The 20,368-nt window shown below is 43.1% G+C and overlaps 4 protein-coding genes across 4 annotated transcripts in view; 2 read left to right on the top strand and 2 right to left on the bottom strand.

Moving 5' to 3' along the window:
- LOC108151608 (PDZ domain-containing protein 2) overlaps window positions 1-12,314 on the bottom strand; it is a 115,012-nt gene extending 102,698 nt beyond the window's left edge. The window contains exon 1 of the mRNA XM_017280294.2: window positions 12,179-12,314. The gene's annotated coding sequence lies outside the window, so the exon portion shown is untranslated. The remainder of the gene's footprint in view (window positions 1-12,178) is intronic.
- LOC108165311 lies at window positions 1,050-1,695 on the top strand. The gene has a single exon (XM_017301346.2). The coding sequence runs from the start codon at window positions 1,128-1,130 to the stop codon at window positions 1,650-1,652; it is 525 nt and encodes a 174-aa protein (XP_017156835.1). The 5' UTR covers window positions 1,050-1,127; the 3' UTR covers window positions 1,653-1,695.
- LOC108165312 (trypsin-1) lies at window positions 3,870-5,352 on the bottom strand. Its single transcript, XM_017301347.1, has 3 exons — window positions 4,992-5,352; window positions 4,111-4,679; window positions 3,870-4,043 (listed from the first exon to the last, which is right to left on the bottom strand). The coding sequence occupies exons 1-3, from the start codon at window positions 5,350-5,352 to the stop codon at window positions 3,870-3,872; spliced, it is 1,104 nt and encodes a 367-aa protein (XP_017156836.1).
- Window positions 12,315-17,857: 5,543 nt separating the features above from the next.
- On the top strand, window positions 17,858-19,773 carry LOC108153098 (phosphate carrier protein, mitochondrial). The gene is made up of 3 exons (XM_033386291.1): window positions 17,858-18,250; window positions 18,390-18,730; window positions 18,803-19,773. Exons 1-3 carry the CDS (start codon window positions 17,858-17,860, stop codon window positions 19,146-19,148), a joined length of 1,080 nt encoding a protein of 359 aa, XP_033242182.1. The 3' UTR covers window positions 19,149-19,773.
- The last annotated feature ends 595 nt before the right edge of the window (window positions 19,774-20,368 follow it).

The following is a 20,368-nucleotide window of genomic DNA, read 5'->3' as shown; positions in this document are numbered from 1 at the left end:
CATTCCATTCGAGGGGGTACAGGTGGCAAAGTTTAAGCAAAATTATACGGATAGATAGCTCACGTAGGACCGATGCATCTGCAAGCGTATCTGGAGCTTCGGGGCGAATGGCGAGAATTCTTTTCGTGATCTCTAGCTCTTTCTTGCTCATTATCTGCACTGACGCAAATTATGGGAAACGAGTGCAGCAGTTTTTGCCCTCTCTTGGAAAAAGTCAATGCTTATGCTAATTTCTTGTGCCGCGAACTTCCTTTGTCCCCCTTGGGAGCCGCGCCCCATTCGAATGCATTTTAATTGCACTTTTTCCTGCTCCGCCAGCAACTAATAACTGGCAATTTATTAAAATGTTTTGCGGTTTTCCAGCAAAGTGCTTCGATAGCGGGGGAAACGGGAGAAAACTCGGCGCTTAGTACACTTTTGGACATTAGCTTTTTGTTGTTGTTGTTGCTGCTGTAATTTAATTTCATAAAAAAAGTAGTAGTGGAAGAAGAAAACACTAAAGAGCTGGATTTGGTTTTTTCGCCATCCGAGCCAAATGCGTTCAGCGAGGCGTGAAAATTTCTCTACACCGAGTCGCTGGCGATTTATGTGAGAATTATGTTAAATTAGCCAGCGAAGCGTGCGGTGCCTCCTACCTCTCTTCTTTGGCTAACAAATCTGATCATTTTATCAAAGACAAACCAACAAAAATCTGAGAAATTTGAAGGTGAGCAACTTTGCTTTAAATCGAGGCTATGGGTATGCTGTGAACTAGATCTTTTTGGAGGGAAACAAACTTGAAAGATGAACTATCAGATCTGAATAATTGGGCCTTAATCTTCATTTAAGGGAATATCTCCAGCCGTTCACAGCTGGAGCTTCTGAGTTAATTTTCTCTTGAGTTTACCCTCATGATGGTACCCAGTTTATAAGAATTCCGGAGATGGAGTCCCCCATCAAGTGGAGGCTTAGCTTTGGTTGTAATTAATCCTTTATCCCTTCATCGAAGTATGCAATTAACGATTGTGTTCTCTTTGAAATGAGAGTCAAAATTGTGTTTCAAATTTAAGCCTAGTATCGAAGCAAAAGATAAATACAATTTTGAACTCTGTGAGAACAAAAAAAGACCAACCGCCCAGTGCCCAGCAATGAGCGAACCGACGGAACCATCAATTGAAGCGAGTGGACCGGAAACGATATCAAGTACGGAGGAAGCCTGTTGCCTTCTTGACAGCCTACACCTGCACATCTACCATCTTCTGGAGGACCAGGCGGCCCAGAATCACCAGCTCAGTAGGGAGACATCGAAGGCCCGTCTGATCCTGGCCAGAGTTCGCCTGCAGGAGGGAAACCAGCGCACGTCAGCCGAGGCCCAGCTGCCCCGATATCGGCCATTCAAGGCCCTGTGTCGGCTGGTCGAGGAAGCTGGGCCCTGGGGCACCATCATCAAGCTAATTCGATCGGCAGTCGAGCCCAGTCGGGGTTATTTCCAGCCGGTGACGTTTATCTTCGGCGCCTTGGTTCCGGCCAGCCTGCGAGTGGCGAGTCGAAAATGGGAGCACTGTGTGGATCAGATCGTGGACTGTGCCAACACCCAGAGAGAACTGCAGGCGACCATGGTCTCCATAAGGCAACTGAGAAGGTCTCTCTCGCTCCAAGGTGTACACAAATGATACGCTATAGAAGGCGCTTTAATTATAAGTAAAAAGTACTGCTTTAAATAGAAAAAACAAAGGGGATTTTCTAATAAATCGTTTTTTTTTTCTTTCCATATTCTTGTAGGTAATGGAAGTATGTTTTTGCCTAGACTCGCTAATATCATTGCGGCTCTTTGCTTAAGTTTGATAATTTGATTTTGCCACCATTCATAAATGACACTTCGAATGAAGTGCGTATTAGATGGGCATTTGGTTTGGTGAGTGAATGCTATTGGAAAGGAGTACCTTATGAATAATTCGTAAACATAAATACCATAAATATATAATGCACCGAAATAGGGTTCAAATCGAAAAGCATAGACCATAGAATAGACCATCCAAGGCAGAAAATTTCAAAGTGATTCGACAAGGTCCGGTCCGAGGTTTTCGGAATCTTGAATATAAATAACTATCGTAATACATTAAACCTGCACTGTACAACCGATAAAGTGTTGAATACTGCTCGAACAGTGCTTAGAAAATATCCTTCAAACGTGAATCTGCCATGGACTCGCCTGATTTGTGATTTAAAGTGTCGTTTTGCCCCACAGTTTCTGTACCTCTTTGATTTGTTCGATAACCCTTGCAATGCCGGGCATCAATTATAGTCTAGTTAAAAATAAAATCAAATGCCAGAGCAGCCAGCATTGACGACATTGTCGATTCAGTGGCTGGCCTAGCCTGGCCCCCGTCTGCCACTCCCCTCGGCTCCGCTGCTTGGCTCGGATCGGCTCGGCTCCACTGCCGCCTCCCCTTTTAGCGGAGTCGTGGCGGCGGCAATTATGCGGCATTTTCTTTGGCCCCTAGCCACAAACGAGTTTCTTTCCGCCGAGATATCTTTGCTTTGCTGTATTTCTGCGACATACAGCGGCAACTACAACAAAATACCAGAAATAACTTGAAAATCCATTAAACAACTGTCGGGAACGACTGCCGCCTGGCCCAAAGGGATAAAGATAAAAGTTTTGTCAACTCTGGTCCGGCGGCAAGAAGGAGGCTACCCTGACAAGTGATAACAATGTGTCAGTCGATAACAAGAGACAACGTCCTTGGCTTCAATTTTCTCTGTCTGCCACAGCAACAACATAAACTCCGACGCCAACTCGAGCTCGAACTCCAACTCCAACTCCAACCCCAACTGAGACTCCGACTCCGACTTCGATTTATATTGATTTTTGCAAACATTCGTGGAAGAAAAAAAGTGAAAGGCCACTCTGAAGGGTAACCATAACCTGTTTCCACAAACATTTCTGCACTTTTTGTTATATCTGTTTGGCATTAAGAAAGTGAAGCCAGCTGGAAGTTGAGGGAGTTGCGTGGTACCCCCACAGTACCCCCACAGTACCCCCACAGTACCCACAGAAATACATACATACATACATACAATACCAATATTTCTCCATCAAAGAGTGTGAGAATTGGATAGATGTTGGGGCTGATGTGCAACCGGAACTTATTGGATCGAATGTGAGTTTGAGGATTAACAAATAAAATCAGTTCGTTTCTTTCAAAAGTTTCTAAATATTCCCAATCCACCTAACAGGATAAACTAGAGCCCTGCATGAATCCATCAAATTCATAAAATCATTACGATCTTTAGGAATGCTTACTTCGGTGAGATTCGGATCACACCGAACCACTAAAAGCCGAGTGCGTGCACTGCGGATTAAAATCAGTCTCTGAAACTCAACTTAAAGAAAAGAACGGAGTTCGTGTCCTTTCGGCTTTTGACATTGAAAAAAAATGCTGAACAAATATATTTCTTTTATTTAGCGCAAAACATTCTCTTGCTATATTTGAAATAATTTTTTGTTTTCAGTGTAAGGCAAGAAAACTTAAGCAAAAACCACGCAAATTGTGCACTGCTTTCTCAAATGGAGAGTGAGCGGGGAAAAAAAACCGAAATTTGCGGATCTCAGACAGTAAAAATGGCGATACCGGCATCGTTCTGGGACGCTGAGACGCTGATTCAAGCGAATACCCACCGAATCGATTCGGTTGCCTGTTCATGCAGGGCAACAGCCGCTTCTTTCACAGTACGCAAGTGATAGAAATTTAAGACTCATATTTGGACCATTCACTAGACATTTTCCAATCCGATGTGCGAACGAAATAAAACAATCTATCTAAATTTTGAGATGGTTCAATGATTTCCAATTCTCGCCATCCAAAAATGTTATATAATTTACCCAACTAATTAATACAATAGCACGAATCTCTGGTATTGACTGCTATCCAGTCCAAATAACGAGAGACGCGAGTGTAGACACCGGGAGCATCGGGCTTGGCACAGCCATAGCCGAAGGACACCACTCCGGCCAGACGGAAGATGCGATCCCTGACGATCAGTGGACCACCGCTGTCACCCTGCAAATACGAGGATGAACCAAAGGAGGAGATCAATACAGTTAATGATCGAGATGATGCAACCAACCTGACAAGCATCGCGACCTCCGGTTTGGACATAGCCAGCACAGAGCATAGTGTCCACAATCATTGACCTGTAGGAAGTGGCCCGGCACTGGGCATTGGTGATGATGGGCACGACCACCTCCTGCAGGACACTCGAGGTGGAGCCACCCTCCTGGCTCAGGCCCCAACCCGCCACGACGGCCTTCTGGAAGTCAAAATTCTGAAACCAATGGGTGGGCAAACAGACCGGCCTTATCGTATCCACCAGGGGAATCGGCTGATCCAGTCGCAGCAGGGCAATGTCATGGACAAGACTGACAGGATCGTAGCCGGCATGGGCATGGGCAAAGGCCACCGATCGCGTCACCCCCAAATGGGTAGAGCTCCTATCCAACTGAAGGAGACGCACGGACACGCCCCTCATGTCCATGCCATGGACACAGTGAGCAGCAGTCAGGACATAGCGATCATTGATCAAAGTTCCGCCGCAGAAGAGGAGAGTCCCGCGTATGATCTGTGCAATCCATGGGTACTTGTTGGTCCGCACTTGGGTGCCGCCCACAATTCGATTGACGTTAGGCACGCCGCAGGCTGAAAGAGTATGGGGATCTAGAAGGATCTGTGATAGGAACCGACTGCCTGAACCAGGGAATGACGTTCGAAATTCCAGATAGTCTATCTCTGAACTTGGAAATCTCGCACATAATTTTCATAACCGTTTCAGCGTTTAATCAATAAGAAAATGTTGTGCATCGAAGTGTATCCGATAAGCCACATTTAACCGATTTAAACTCGAAATTACTATCCTTATCCAACCACTGGAATCGATTCCCCATCATTCCCCGGCACATTCAGCTCAAAGGCTCTGGCTCTGTCTCTGGCTCTGGTTTTGGCTCTACTCACTGCAGCTGGCACAACGATTGACGCGGAACGCCTTTGCACCGCCGCCCTCGAGGGGCGAGAAGGAGGCTGAGGCTGATGCCGAGTCCAACGGAGTCTCACTGGCCCCGCCCAAGACACTCGATAAGATTTGCTGCTTATGGCCCTCAATCAGATCATCAATGAAATCCGATTGCACTCCGGGCGGTAGGCCGGAACCCGGTGTCCCAGTCGAACTCCCATTGACTGGCAGCGGTGGCAGTCGTTCTGGCCTGGGATAGAAATAACCGCGAGGAGGTGCTTTATAATTATAGACAGCAGAGCTCCAGTTTAAGCCCAAGCCCAGACACACGGCGAACAGAAACGTTCGCGGATTGAAATTCATATTTTCCTGGATTTGCCTGGATTTGAATCGAACCGAACCGAACGAAACGCGCCGCAGAATCGGACTGATGAGAAGAGTTCCCTATTTAACTGTTCTTATAGACACGACACAGTCCAGTAGATCGATCTCCGAGCCGATATTTATATCCAAGCATAAACCCATTAAAAAAACTTAAAAACTTAATGAAGAACTAAAACTGTCCATCAAATCATTTTATCAGACAAACGCCTTTGCATATTCAAAAAACTTCAACCGATCATGTCCGCGGCGAAAAGCCCTTAATCATTACTTGACCTAGTTCAAGATCTGTAAAAAGAACCCGAACTCATATATCAAGCAAATAAACGTATCATTTCAGCATTCTAGCATCTTTTCTTGTTCTTGTTGGGCGAAAAACAAAAACAAACGGGCTCTGAAGTGTTTCAATGTTTTGTCTTTATCAGAATTTTATCAGAATTTTATGATTTTGGATTTGCATTTTGGTCGCTCAGCTTTCTTTTCCCCCGAAAGAGCCTGCGTTCTCGAAGCGAACAGATCAAAGAGAGATTCATAGTTTTGAGTATGACCCATAAATGGGGTTTATGGGTAATATAAATTGGCAATTATGGGGTGCTACATCAAAACAATTACCGAAAAAGGAAAAAAAAATTGTTTTGCAATTACGAAAATTCATAGAAAGCTGACCCCAGGTGATCTGTGGATGTTGGGGTCACCAAATATTACAGGAGTGGCATACAAAAGACTGAGTGTCAAAGCCAGAGAACTATCCCATTAATTGATGTATTTATTGTCTCCTTTTCGTCCTATAATGTGTCTTTTGTCCCCAAAATACTTCCTACACTCCTGCTATCGCCATCTAAATTAACATTTTAAAACATTTCCGTTTCCCTGTCAATATTTAAAGCTTTTAAGCCCAATATCACAACGGATGCTGCCATTAAAAACGCCCAGGGGCATCATAAACGAAAAGCCCAAAACATGTTTTCCCAAATGAAAGTAAATTGACTTCCTCAAATCAAAAAGCTAACAAGATGACCACAAACCGAAACCAACCCACAAGAAATAAATATTCTGAAGATGATCGAGAGAAAATAGAAAGTAAAAAGAACTCTCAATGCAACGAACAAATAAATTGGGTCAAACTAATGAAGATACCGATAAAGATGCGTATAATCGCGGGAGAAGACTGGAAATACTTGTAAATGGGATGATGTTTATAATCGGGCCGCTTGTTGGACCAACAGCGAGCCCAGAGCCTCCGAAAATGATACAAGGTGCACGAAAACCCAGCCTCCGCCCCAGCCCCAGCCCCAGCCCCAGACTCCAAGCCCAAGCCCAAGCCCGACTCTGACCCGAGTGAAAGAGCGCCGAAGTATTTGGGTCATCTCAGTGAGGCGTCAGCTTAGAAGCCGATGAGGAACAGCACAAAGTAAAAAAAAAAATTGAATAGATGATGACACCAAAGCCAGTCTCACACAGACACACTCACGCTCACACTGGCAGAAAGAAAGTCTCTTTAATTTATTTATTTATATGCAAGCCGCTAGAATCAATGAGAAGAAAGTTCTTCCAAACAGCATACAGCATCCCAAAAGAAACGAGTTTTTCTCTCCATCTGAGTCTTAGCCGAGGCTCGGCTTGGCTCGGCTCGGCTCGTCTCGGCTGGGCTCTCTTCTACTCAGAATACAACTTGAACGAAGTTGAGATGGAGTCGGCGTCGGGTGCCTCTTCACCGACATCTTCATTGAGAAAGGAAGGCTTCAAGTCTCAGTGAGTCAGTGAGTGAAGTATGGAGTATCTTTGGATAGCGTTTGCCTGGCTGGCTGGCTGGCTGGCTGGCTGACTATTTATGGCCAATAGATCTTGTTGCTGTTGAAGTTGTTGGTCAATGCGTTCCACTTGCATTAAACTGGGTCAGCGCAGAACCCGAGAAGATGCAGCAAAGCAATAAAAGCCCGAAGTAAATGGTCGAAAGCCCCCTCCCCGCCCCAAACCAGCACTGGATGACGACGTTCTAAAGACCCAACCAAAAATAATTCAAAATTCATTTAGCTCGTCCGCCAGTCACTCTTCAAAATGCTGCTTCAGTTGTTGCATGTTTGGCATTCGGTTGTCTTACAAATCTATGGTCAATTATCGCATTTTTTATTATTAACCTGCAGTTGTGGCTGCACTTAGTTAGTTAGCTTAGCTATTTGCTGTCTTATTTTAATGATTGTCACTTTGGGAAAACTTTCTCAGGCTTTATTAAGTTTCACCGGCACACGGGCACGATTTTGCTTATGACTTTTGCGGAATTGGTTGCGGAATTGCTTGTGCGCATCGTGCATTGAATTTAATGTTGTATGTAATTGTAAGCCAAGATATGGCAAATGCGAAATATTTTAATGGATTTTTGATAATGATTTTTGAGTCGGAATTTTTAGCCTCAAAAAACCATACTCCTTTACTTTCGGTTGCCTATTTTTATCAAGTGTTCTTATTTATAAATATGTATTTTTTTTTAAACAAGTTCGCTGCTGTAGTCTTTTGTTTTTTCTCTGTGCTGCTCAAGGCCCCTGCTTCATTTTCAACCATGACTCAATATAAATCATATAAAATAGTTGGGGGGGGGAAAAAAAAAACTCAAATATCATTGTGGACCACCTTCAACTTCGCTTGACATTTGAAAGTAGCCAGCCGAAGCAATAAATATGCAAAATGAACGAAAACACGTTTGCCAAAATAGATTCTCAATTTTCTTGTTTTCTTGAAATCTTCATTTGCTGCATTCGAAAAATAAACAGTAAATAAAACTAATGGAAACGAAAGAAAATATAAAATATTGATGAAATAAGAAACAAAACTGAAAACTGGTTGGGGCTGTTGACATCGTCGGGAGGCTCCATTTACGGGCCACAAAAAGTCGTTACTCGTATTACCCGCCGTCCAACGCCTTCTGTGGATTCTACAAAACCAGGCAGCCACCTCCTCCATTTCTTCTCCCCCCCTCCCTCCTGCTGGTGGGTGTTTTGTATGTGCCACGCAATTGTGCGGTGAGGTAATTAATAAGCCTGCAACAACAACAGCACTAAGAGAGCCAGAGCCAGAGCCCCAGCTGAAATTGAATGTTGCGCTGTGAGCCGGCTCGGCTCGGCTCGGCCCGGGCATACTAAGCAGCCACCATCCGTCCCAGCCCGGCTTGGTTACTGACCATACCCAAGACGAGTTTCTGTTAACTGTTATAGGGTTTCAGTGCTTTTTGGGCCTTTGCGCAAGTGCAGTAGCTCCGAAACCAGTCAATGCAAAAGTCAATGCAAACAAGCCACAAGTTTTGGGGATAGGGTTTCAACGGAGGTTGATTGTTGTGACTTTTAGTGATGGATCTTTCGACAATTTTTCCATTTCAGCATGTTTCTTCGCCCCCCATTTGTGCCTATAGGGGAGGAGTATAGGCTTGTGCGAAAATCTTTCAAAGTTGGGAAGAGCCGGGACGCACAACTCGGCAAACATTCCATTCTATTTCTATTTCTTTCAATTTGAATTGAAATTTTGCTGGAAATTCAAACACAGGAGTGTGCACATATGAGTAGATCATGGAGTTTGGCGAGGCCAGAGCGGACCAGAGACCAGACCCGATACCAGACCCCATACCTATGCAATATTTCTGAAACGGCAACAGCAACTTCAGGTTGTCTAACAATTTTAACCCAGTTTTGCTTATTTCTTTTTTACGTTTTCCGATTTTTTTTTTGCTTTCCACATTCTTGTAGGAGCTGCACAACACCATAAACAAGTTTTTTCTTGGCTTGAGCCAAGAAAAGCCAAAGCAAAACTGGCAAAAACGACCGAAACGGAAAAATAAAACAGAGTGTGGTGCGCAAATTGAAATTGAAGCTAATGAAAAGGCCAAATTGCCAAGTGTAGAAGAAGAGGAAACAAAAACACCCGAGAAACAATCGTGCATACACACCGTGCCCGTATGTGGGCTCGAAAGAAGAGCAAAGGAAACAATTGTAACATTTATCAGGTTACAAATCAGCCCTGTGCAATGGGCGGGGGAGGGGGCTCTTGGCGGAGACTTGAAAGTGGAGGATATGTGCGGTCATGCATTACGGTTGAGCAATACGGGTCAATAGGGATTTACGGTTAGACATGCGCGGCGCCTAAGTAGGTGCGGAAATAGCCAGCCAACGTAATGAGAACGCTGGACGATTAACTTAACCATCGCCCGATGCGAGTACACAATGAGATCCATGGCATGTCATGGTATGGTACGGTGTATGGTGTATGGTGTACGCCGTATGGTGTACAAGTTCTCGTATGTGTGCCATGCCATCGCCTCGTCTGATGTGGATGCTCCATCAATGGCCGGCGAGTGGGTCAGCCAGCAGCGAGGGGCAGGTGAATGAGCTTGCCTCCAGCTTGCAGCCAGCCAGCGACAAATGGGAACAGAACAATAATGTTTGAGGTTTGTCAAGTTGTTTACAGTTATTGGAAGCGGTTTAGTTGCCGGATATTCTCGGGCCACGGCCAACCCGAGAGTGCTCATTTCCCAGAGTGTTATGAATTATGGCTCAATTTGCACAGAATTTTTGAGAAAGCGCCCAAGAAGCAAAGCAACGCAATATGGAAAGAAAATAAACAAATACAGGAAAATTACACCATAAATATACCAAAAATATACGAAAAATGGCCCCATCCAAAAAACCAGCAAAACTGATTCATTCTGATCCTCCATTTGATCCCACACCCCGCATAAGCATGTGACATAATACCACACAACAACAAAATACTCAAATTACCCATATTAGCAAGTTTTATGATCTTCATCCCCCGTCGTTCCAGCTACTTGGGCAGTTTTCCCCTGTCCGCCGTCTGCTGTGTGTGTGTGGTGCGTCTTATTGTTCTACAAGTGTAGTCTTCCAGCAGTAGTTTCGGTTCAGTTTCTCTCTGTCTCCTCTCCTTACCTCTCCTCCGCTGGCCCGGCACCACCCCAACCCGGTGTCATCTCACTCCAAAGTCACACATTTCTCTAAGTCATGATCCAAAGGTACTAACTACTGGAAGGGGCCCCAAAGAGAGTTGAGTTCGTAGAAGAATGGTAAGCATGTGCTGTAGGTATTGTGTAGGTCTCTCTCGTAATTACGTATTATTTTAACTTGATGGTTTCGTTGGGGAATACACGTACTATATATAGCCACTTGGCATCTGGCTAACTGTAGCCAGAGCTCCTGGTCTCGTGGTCTCGTGGTATCGTGGTCTCGTTTATTTTTATGCCTTTCTGCATCATTTTCACACATAAAAGACGCATAAAAATGTTTTATTATCATTAAAAAGTCAAATTTATGATAGTTTTTTTTCTTAACCACTGTGACTGTAGTTTCAGGTGAAATGCTTAACGGTTTTTGGTGGCTTTGGGGCGAATTCTTAGAAAAAGAAACCAAACGGTATCGATAAATATTCTTTGCTTTGCTTTCTGCTTTCTGATTTCTGCTTTCAACTGTATTGTAGGTCTGTCCTAATGGTTTATTAATTAATAAACAATTTCATAGCCCTCTACATGGATGATGATACGTCTAGAGCTGACGGTGCCATTGGGTAGATGTTGATAGATGCTTCTCTAGATGGCCGATGACACAATTACTGATACTAATCATAGCCTTGAAAAAGATGATGTATTTCATACTTTGTTGGCTATAATAAAGACTTAAAGAGCAGCTCGGGGCCAGATGGATCTTTCGATAAAGCTAATTAATAACGAACAGCGTTAAGAACTGCAAATATTGAAGAGTGCCGCAGAAAATTCCACTTGTACTTGCCTTTCATTCAACTAAAGACTTAACAAATACATCATCACATTTCCATTTCCATCTTTATCTTTATCGTTCATCTTCCCATCTTCATGTGGCGGCTTAGGCCTTAGCTAATTGCTCGCAACACTTATTTAATTTGAAAAAATATGCTTTGTTCGGTCCAAAAAATGAAGCAATTACAAAATGCCAAAAACGAGGTGCGACGGGGCGTTCGTTCCACTTGAGAAGTGTTGAGTTTCAATTGGCAGCTTGGCAGCCAGACAGCCGGCTGCTCGGGCGTTTTATATTTATTTTAAAACAAATATCAAAAATGTTTAACAAAACGGCAACCTCAACAGCAGCAACCTTGACATTGACAGACTGACTGACAAGTTGCGTCAAAGATGCAACGACTTGGAAAGACACCAGAGCCATGGCTATACCCAGCCCCAGACCCAGACCCAGACCCAGACCCAGACCCAGACCCAGAGAGAGCAGCCGGGAAATGCTGAATGTTGAGCAATCTAATCTCAAATTAAATACGAATATTTGAAACAAAAACTCCAAAACTGCATGCTAAAATATGCAAAACAACCAAATCCGAACCAAAAGACGAGCTCTAAAAATGAATCACTAAACAAGTTTATGTTAGAATATCTTGGCATGAGCTCACAGCCAGAGGCGCTGTCTGAATGCCGTTAATAGACATCACAAACAAGTTAACAAATGGAACTGAAAAAAAAAAAAATTAACAAAAAAAAAAGCAGGCAAAAATTGTATTGCGACTATGGGATACCCGCTATTGAGAGGTTTTTTTTTAGTTTTAGTTACAGTTTCTAAGAAAAACTGCCAAAGATTGTTGAATGATCTATAAATTGTATTAATAAAAGCTGTATTATCAGGTAGCGCCAGCTCTACTTGGCTACCCGTCTCGATTTATCCATTGACCCCAAAGAATTCATTAATACCACATTCTGTCTTTTAGATCCGGATACATACAGTGTACAAAGAGTAATCAATGACAAGATTATTTTATTAACTTGTTGCCTTACCTTATTTAGTAATATGTTTGTGGCTTGAAGTGAATTCTGTTGATTTCTGTTGATTTTTGCGCCACTTTCACGTTCACAGATAAGCTCAGATCCTTTGGATTAGATACTTTTTGAGCTCTTTTTGTTGGATTACTCGTATGTATTATATCATTTCATCTGAGAAGTATATTTTTGAAAATATTTAATTTGAATTGCTTTTAGGAAAGCTTAAAAAGTCACTCCACTCGGGCCACTCCAATATAGATTATTAAATTATGATAGTCGTATTTTTGTTGAATTTCACTCTTTGCTGCGGCCAAAAGCATTTTCCATTTTCAACTCTGTGTTGGCTTTTTCTTCGGCCAAGTCATAAGTCAAGTCAAGACTTTCAATTAAGCGGCTTAAAGACAACAACAAACGAATCATGTCTGTACGTGGGTAATAGAGAAAAGATGCTTATGAGCATGAGCGTACACTTGTACGAGTGCTCGTACTCGTACCCGTACTCGTACCCGTACTCGTATGTAAAAAGTATCTACAAGTATGCAGGCACTACGTCTTTCGATCGTTGGTAAAAGTGTAAAAATTACGCTGCACACAGATACAGCCAAACGACTTGCGCTTTCACAAAACTAACAAAAAACGAAGAAGATGGTGTGTTTTTCCTGCCTTCTCTTCTTTCTTTCTATCTATCTATCTGTGATTTATGCATTGCGTTTTCGATGAAGATGGAAAGATACATTTTCGGAAAAACATCCACACGCAGCACCGCGATCAGGGCGACGCGACGGACGACTGACTGATTAAGTTCACAATTGGGTTCCGGGTTGAAAAACATAGTGTTTGCCTTTTTTCTTGATGAAATTTAAATAGCGGTTCGATTTAAAATAAATTAAAATACACGCAAAGCTGCACAAATACAATGACAACTGGGACCGTGTGTGCTCACGTATGCGTGTGTGTATGTTTTTGAAAGTGCAAAAAGCAGCTAAGATAGAGATACTCGCACTATAATAAAATAGAAACAGAAACAATCAAAGTGAAAAACATCGCCCATTTGGAAATGGAAAATTGTCAACGCACATTGAACTTGACAAACAAAAGAAAGAGCAGAAGAGAGCAGCACCAGAGAGCACCTCAGAGAGAAGGAGGTGTATGGCGGTGGTAGGGGGTAGGGGCACAGGCACAGGGGCACCGCGGCACATGCCTCAATTTACAGTTAAGCACCGCAGACAGACGCAAGATGCAAAACTCCAAAGATACTTTCGGCCAGCGGAATGCGAATCGCGAATGGCGAATTGCACTTGCTGCGGCAACTTTTTCATCCGACCACGAAAAAAAACACCAGCAAAAAGTGAAGGGGCCCCAAAGCAAACGTCGCCAAGTCCCAGGCCTCAGGCCTCAGGTCCCAGGTCCCAGCTCCCAAGTCCCTTTCCCCCCGATCCTCATATGAGTATCTGTGTGTGTGTGTTGTGTGTTGTGGATGCGGCGGCTAATGGTTGCATACAAAATATATGGACAAGCCAAGGCAAGGCAAGGCCTGTCTAGTCATAGCGGTACTCCGAGTGGGCCTCCACCTCAAAGAGGCTGGCTAATGACTTGGCGCCCAACTGAAGGAAGTTGCCAATTTTTGTTGTTGGTTAACTAGTTGGCGACTGGCGCTGATTGGTTTTTCAGCTGCTTCTCCTCTTCTTTTCGGTTGAGAGTTGTGAACGGGAACTGACGGAGGAATTTTTGGAATCCAATGATGCCCGATGCCCGATGCCCATATGCGGTTTTGAATTTCATTTGGAAAGTTGAACAGTTCACCAATGGGAAATTCCATATCTAATATAGTTATTATTATTACGAGCCAAGTATTCTAGATATTCTTCTTTACAACTATCGTAATATTTAGTAAATTTCATTGAAGAAGATCAAGAATTGGGATATTTAGAATGTGCATAGGGAACATTGTTATTTGCTTGGTTTCACATGGGTTATGTAGTTGAAAATGAGATAATCTTATGAGATCATTTGTAATTTGATATTCATTGATAAATCATCGTAGTTGATCACATCCTATTTAGTAATTCAATAGGGATTTCTTATTCCATTTTGCGTTGACAGTTTGTGATTGTGTTGATACCCATGTATATGGCACACTGTAGGAATCTTTGGTGGACGAATGATATATTATGATACAGTTTTTTTTTCTTTTTAACGTTTTGATGATGTAAGGTTATAGGAATGTTCCCTGAAATGTTCAAATCTACTTTTTATATTCCGTTTTCTCTTTTTCCGATCGATCGAATTCGAGTCGAGGACTCAAACTTTCTTTTATGATACCAAAGATACATACATACATACATACATACATACTACAAGAATATACCATTTTTGTCGCTGAATTTTCCGCATCAACTTCCCCTACCCAACCCAGCTATTCGAACAAAACAATCCGTTAAGCACAATCCGATGCCGCTTCTTAAGCTTTCCAAGCAATTCCTCAATCAATTTAATACACCACTTTGATTCAATATTTCTCTTAGTAGATCCAACTCCAGTTAGCAGACCGTTACACAGATAAAAAAAAATACACACAAACAAGCACTTTGCATGGAAGCACTCATTTCTTACATTTAGCTTTAATTACTCAATTATTTGCTTGATTTTGTTGCTGTTCACTTCTTAAGTTGAAAATTAGCCGCGAAGTGCGCAGGTCCAGCTCGTTGGCCAACTATTGGGGCCAAGCGAAGAGAGACAGAGCGCGCGTGTGCGAACGCGCAACGAACCAAACTCGCTTTTCTGTAGCTTTTGCAGATCACGACGCGCGCGCATACGTCTTGCTTGGGGCAAGGCTGGTTTTTCTTTGCCACAACAAATCAAACTGTTCTGCTCGCTGCCAGATGACAAATCCCATGGTATACCATCTATGAGGTATGGTCTTCGCGCTCATCTGTGGCCGGCGTGCATGCCATGTTTTCGGCTTTTAGTGTTTACCCAAGTAGCCGTAATATCTGGTTATCAAAGAACCAAAGGCATTTGGTCAGCTTATACAGTAGCTAAAGTCAAACTCCTTACGCTCCGACTTTGCAAATAACCATTGTTGATCAATTTTGGCTGTGTTTGAGCTATACCCTACCTCCTATATTTATACCATGGCGAAGCGGACAACAGCAGCAACACAAAACAAAAACGAGGGGGAACGTTGTGAGTTGCTGCGGAGACCGCAACTCTACATTTATACCCGATACTAAGTCAGTATGGCTCTCCACCGGCAGACGCCGCGAATATTAAACGACACGACAAAGAGTGCGTGAGAGAGAGACAGAAAATCAGTCTGAGCATGACTTCGGGCGCTGCGTAGCCACTGCAAATTAATATGATCCTTTTGGCTATAAAAATGATCCGATCTGATCCAGATTCAGCAAACTGATAGATATGGTCATTCCCTATGATTGTGCGTTTTTAGTTTTCTCGAATCTGCAATATTGTGGATGCAACAGATTTTCGTCCTTTGTGGGGCTGGAGAGGTGGGGCGAAATTTTGAGATATACGTTTTATAGTGAGATCTTACAGGAGTGGGGATACCAAATTTGGTTTCTCTAGCCTTAATAGATTCTGAGATTTCCGCAAGTATACTTTATGGGGTCAGAATCGATTCCTTCTGGACGTTACACACATCCATTTTCACTACAAATCTAATACACCCCAATACTCATTTTCTGTATCGGGTATAACAAACGCAACAAAGCAAGGCGAAAGCACTTTGACAAAAGCACACCCAGGCTTAGAGCTTTGACTCGATCAGGTGAATAAACAGCATAGAGAGAATGGAAGAAAAAAACTTAAGAGAGAGAGAAAATTTTGCAAGCAATTGACAAGTTACATATCGGCCATTCATATCTTTTTGTATTGGATTTTTGCTATATGGTATTTCAAATTTGCCTATAAAGCCGCTAAAGCTATTTTCATTTTAAAAATTCTGTTTTATATTTTCTTTTGTACACCTCTTACCATTCCATTAAAATATTGCGCGCAAGTGCGGCATCGTTTTTTGTTGTGTAGAATTAATGTAACAACCAACAGATGGCGCTGCCGCAGCATGTAGGTGTAGAATTCGTGTAGGGACGCGTAGAAATCATACATTTTCTAAGAAAGAAATACAAAAAGAAACCCGGATTCAGTGTGAAATCATAAGATTCTGGGAGGTCTTGGAGCTCATGAAGGTGGGCGGACAGACTCGGCTATTGATGCTGATCAAGAATAAAAATACCTTGTGTTGTCGGAAACGCTTCCTTCTGGTGCTCTAACAAACGGTAAAAAATCACATTTGCTCGTCAGGTCAGCTTTTTCCCTTACTTTGTGACGAAAAGGAGTACATAAAATGAGCCAATCTTGTAGCACACTGATTAGATTGACTAATAAAATTATATTTTCAGTGCTGACGGTTTTATCTAGCTTTTCGTGCCAAGCCGCATTTCAAAATTGAGCAATACAATCCGGTCACGAGAAAAAATGAAGATTAACCCATTGCGGACCACTGGAATCGACTTAAGCCGTTCTTTCTTTAAACTTTTGTTTTTTAATGGTGCGTCAAGTGGCTTAAGTTGAACTTATTCAGTTCGTTCCCATAAGCAGTTGTTTTTTCGCTCTCTCTTAATCGGAGAAAGCTGTCTTTTAACCAGTTCACAAAGCCCCATTCCATGCACAAAAGCTGCGCCAACATTAAATTTGTATGGGCCAGCCTTATGTACCGAGAAAACGCGCAGAATTGAGCAATAGGAACAATTCCTCTCTTATATTTTTTTGTTTTAACTTTTTCGCTAAACCCTTTTTAAGGCAAACATTTTAGCGCAGTTCAGGTGAAAAATAAATGGTGGGTTTTTTAAGTTCAGAGGAAGATGGCATTAATCTACAAGAAGAATTTCCAATCAATGCCGCCATTTAATTCAGGTCGTTTAAATAGAGGGGGTTTAAGTGGGCTAAGTTCGGTTTTTCATCATACGAGACACTATATTGTTGTTGAGGAACTAATATTGAAGTAAAAACACGCAAAGTTAAGTATTTAGAATAAGCCAATTAAGTAGGAAATTGCTTCATTAATAGGATAAAATTATGTGGGCCGGGCTGGGGTTCTATTGAGCTAGTAATTTTCCATGGAATATCAAAGTCGAGGAATATGCGTAATAGAACTTGAATTCGTTAGTATATTTACTGTATATTTTTAAAATGAGACGGTATATTTTGGTATATTTCTGAGGGGCGGGCGGTTTATGTTAACGATAAATCCGCGGTCCCACTGTTCTCCAGCTAAAATCCACGGGCCGGCCGACAAGGTTGCTGACGAATTGTAAGTGCGAAAAATCAAGGGAAAAATTGCATAAGCATCTTTAATCAAACTCAAATCTGTAAAAAAAATATTGGACAGATCAAAATTTTTTGTAGACCCTCTCCTTTGGCCCAGATTTTTCTGTCGTAAGTGAAATTTACGTTTGCCGTTCGGACCGCGCCGCTGAAAATTCTTGGCACGACGTTATGTAACCTAGAAAAGTGTTGGCCACGGCGTACAGAAAAGGGGCTAAAGACAGTGCAGAGCAGCTGATTGAATTAGATAAGCACATGTCTTTGAACACTAATTGAGAGCGGAATTTCTTCCTCTTCCTGCAGCTCACCTCTCACCGCAGCTGCAATCCAACAAAAACAAGAGCTACTACCATGTTCTCGACCTTCTATGAAACTGCCAGGAACTCTCCGTTCCGCAGCCCCTTGGGCCAAGTCCAGTGCGAGGGTGTTCCCGCTGTGACCTCCTCCGACGAACTGGACCTCGAGCCGGTGCATGCCCGTCAGATAAGTGCAGCTGCCGCGACCGTTGATTCGTGCGAGTTCGGTAGCAACAAATACTTTGCCCTCTGCGGAATCGGTGGAATTCTCAGCTGCGGAACCACACATACCTTTGTGGTGCCCCTGGATTTGGTCAAGTGCCGCCTGCAGGTTGATCAGGCGAAATACAAGAATCTGTTCCATGGCTTCAAGGTCACCGTTGCCGAGGAGGGCGTCCGCGGTCTGGCCAAGGGCTGGTTCCCCACTCTGCTGGGCTACTCTGCTCAGGTAAGTCTGCCGGTTACGCAACCCTCTAATCACGGAAACGTGACCAAGACAAAAGCAGCCACGCAACAGCAGCTGATAACCCAATACACAATGGAGGTTAATTACCTTTCTGGCTATGTCTTCTGTCTGGTGTCTGTAGGGTCTCTGCAAGTTCGGCCTGTACGAGTTGTTCAAGGTAAAGTATGCCAATCTGCTTGGCGAGGAGAATTCCTATCTGTACCGCACCTCGCTGTATCTGGCCGCCTCTGCATCAGCGGAGTTCTTCGCCGATATTGCCCTGGCTCCGTTCGAGGCTGCCAAGGTTAAGATCCAGACTGTGCCCGGATTTGCCAACACCTTCCGCGAGGCGGTGCCCAAGATGCTTAAGGACGAGGGTATTAATGCCTTCTACAAGGGTCTGGTGCCATTGTGGATGCGTCAAATCCCATACACCATGATGAAGTTCGCTTGCTTTGAGCGCACCGTTGAGCTGCTTTACAAGTGAGTCTGAAACTAGAAAGTGTTGGAGAATCCCTCCTAATCAATGTTTTATCCTGCTCCTTTTCCTGCCAGGTATGTGGTTCCCAAGCCCCGCGTTGAGTGCTCAAAGGGCGAGCAGCTGGTCGTCACCTTTGCCGCTGGCTACATTGCTGGTGTGTTCTGCGCCATCGTATCGCATCCCGCTGATGTGGTCGTGTCCAAGCTGAACCAGAGCAAGGGTGCCAGCGCTGTGAGCGTGGCCAAGTCCCTCGGCTTCAGTGGCATGTGGAACGGCCTGACTCCACGTATCATTATGATCGGTACCCTGACCGCTCTGCAATGGTTCATCTATGATGGTGTCAAGGTTGCTCTGGGCATTCCCCGCCCACCACCCCCAGAGATGCCCGCTAGCCTGAAGGCCAAGCTGGAGAAGCGCTAAGTGGAAACGACGGGCAGAACTCAATGATCCACTTGTAGTTTAAGGCCAGAGTTGATGCGTTGGCGCGGATTCGGGCTAAACCAGGAGCAATAGCAGCAGCAGCAACAGCAGCATACATTTACTTTCTTTCGATTATGAAACGAGGTTATTCGTTTTAAGATTATATATTTAATTTCTATAGATTTTTAATTTCTAATTTCAATGTTGTGTGTGAGCGATGGACACATGGACATTCCAGTAACACTTCATGCATTTCTCTATCAGCCATTTATCTACACTACACTACAAAACGCAACTTAAGCTGTCAGCAAATCTTACATTCTATAGGCGAATCTATCTTATGTAACTTATATTATCCGCAAGCTAAAAGTATTCCAACTATAATTTTACACATATATATATTATCTAAAAATAATGTGTGTGCCTAGCTGGCTCACGCTGGCTAGAATGTTTCTGTGTTGTCTTGACTCCTGAGCTTCTTCCCATAGCCCGGCCGCCCACTTTTACACCTTCCCCGTCTCCTGGTCCTGCCCCTGTCACACATGCGAATATGATATTACGCTGTTTCAATTGTTTGATCCGATCCCCAAGAAAGCACTCTGAATAAATTAATTTATAAAATACATCAAACCATGCATTTCCAATCTCTATCAATGGCTATCTTTCTATCTAAAACTGGTTGTAGCTTGAGATGACATCAGTTATTGTTTCGAGATAACCTTATGACCAACTAAGTAGCTTTTATTCCCTGACATTGAAATGGAATTTTTTATGGGACCTTTTATTGGATGGGAAGAGTATTCTCAAGATTGTTAGGTATGTATTGTAGAATGTATTAGGGATCATTTTACGAATATTAACGAATATCTTGCTGTCAGTATTCACAGGACAATCTGCTGGAAGCAAAATACATGGGATATAGAATTTTAAGCTAATGTTTAACTGAGAATTCTCATTCTCTCTCTCTCTGTCTCTCCCTCACACATCCACACTGTAACCCGTTCAGTGTGCGTAATTTGGCGGAAGAGAGCGAGAGAAAATGACTGGTGTTGCTGTGAGAATAGAAAAAAAAGAGACGGAAGTAAATAAAAAATATAAAGAAAAATGGAAATCGAATATATGTGTATAAAAATATACCAAACGGCTCGACCGATTTTTATGAAATTTTTGTTGGCAAAAAATCAAATTGCGTCTTTTGCGAACAGCGATACCAAACGATA

The sequence above is a fragment of the Drosophila miranda genome, chromosome XR (genome assembly GCF_003369915.1).
Source record: "Drosophila miranda strain MSH22 chromosome XR, D.miranda_PacBio2.1, whole genome shotgun sequence".
In the NCBI taxonomy this organism is placed as follows: domain Eukaryota; kingdom Metazoa; phylum Arthropoda; class Insecta; order Diptera; family Drosophilidae; genus Drosophila; species Drosophila miranda.
Note: the sequence above shows the minus strand (reverse complement) of the source record. Positions and strands in the feature narration are given on the sequence as shown.

Excerpts from the sequence above, each read along its gene's own strand:
- LOC108153098 (XM_033386291.1), top strand. The coding sequence starts at position 17,858 with ATGTTCTCGACCTTCTATGAAACTGCCAGGAACTCTCCGTTCCGCAGC. Across the intron at positions 18,251-18,389 it reads TGCTGGGCTACTCTGCTCAG|GGTCTCTGCAAGTTCGGCCT; the intron begins GTAAGTCTGCCG and ends TGGTGTCTGTAG. Across the intron at positions 18,731-18,802 it reads ACCGTTGAGCTGCTTTACAA|GTATGTGGTTCCCAAGCCCC; the intron begins GTGAGTCTGAAA and ends TTTTCCTGCCAG.
- LOC108165312 (XM_017301347.1), bottom strand. The coding sequence starts at position 5,352 with ATGAATTTCAATCCGCGAACGTTTCTGTTCGCCGTGTGTCTGGGCTTG. Across the intron at positions 4,680-4,991 it reads CAATCGTTGTGCCAGCTGCA|CCTGCGGCGTGCCTAACGTC; the intron begins GTGAGTAGAGCC and ends ATACTCTTTCAG. Across the intron at positions 4,044-4,110 it reads GAGGTCGCGATGCTTGTCAG|GGTGACAGCGGTGGTCCACT; the intron begins GTTGGTTGCATC and ends TCGTATTTGCAG.
- LOC108165311 (XM_017301346.2), top strand. The coding sequence starts at position 1,128 with ATGAGCGAACCGACGGAACCATCAATTGAAGCGAGTGGACCGGAAACG.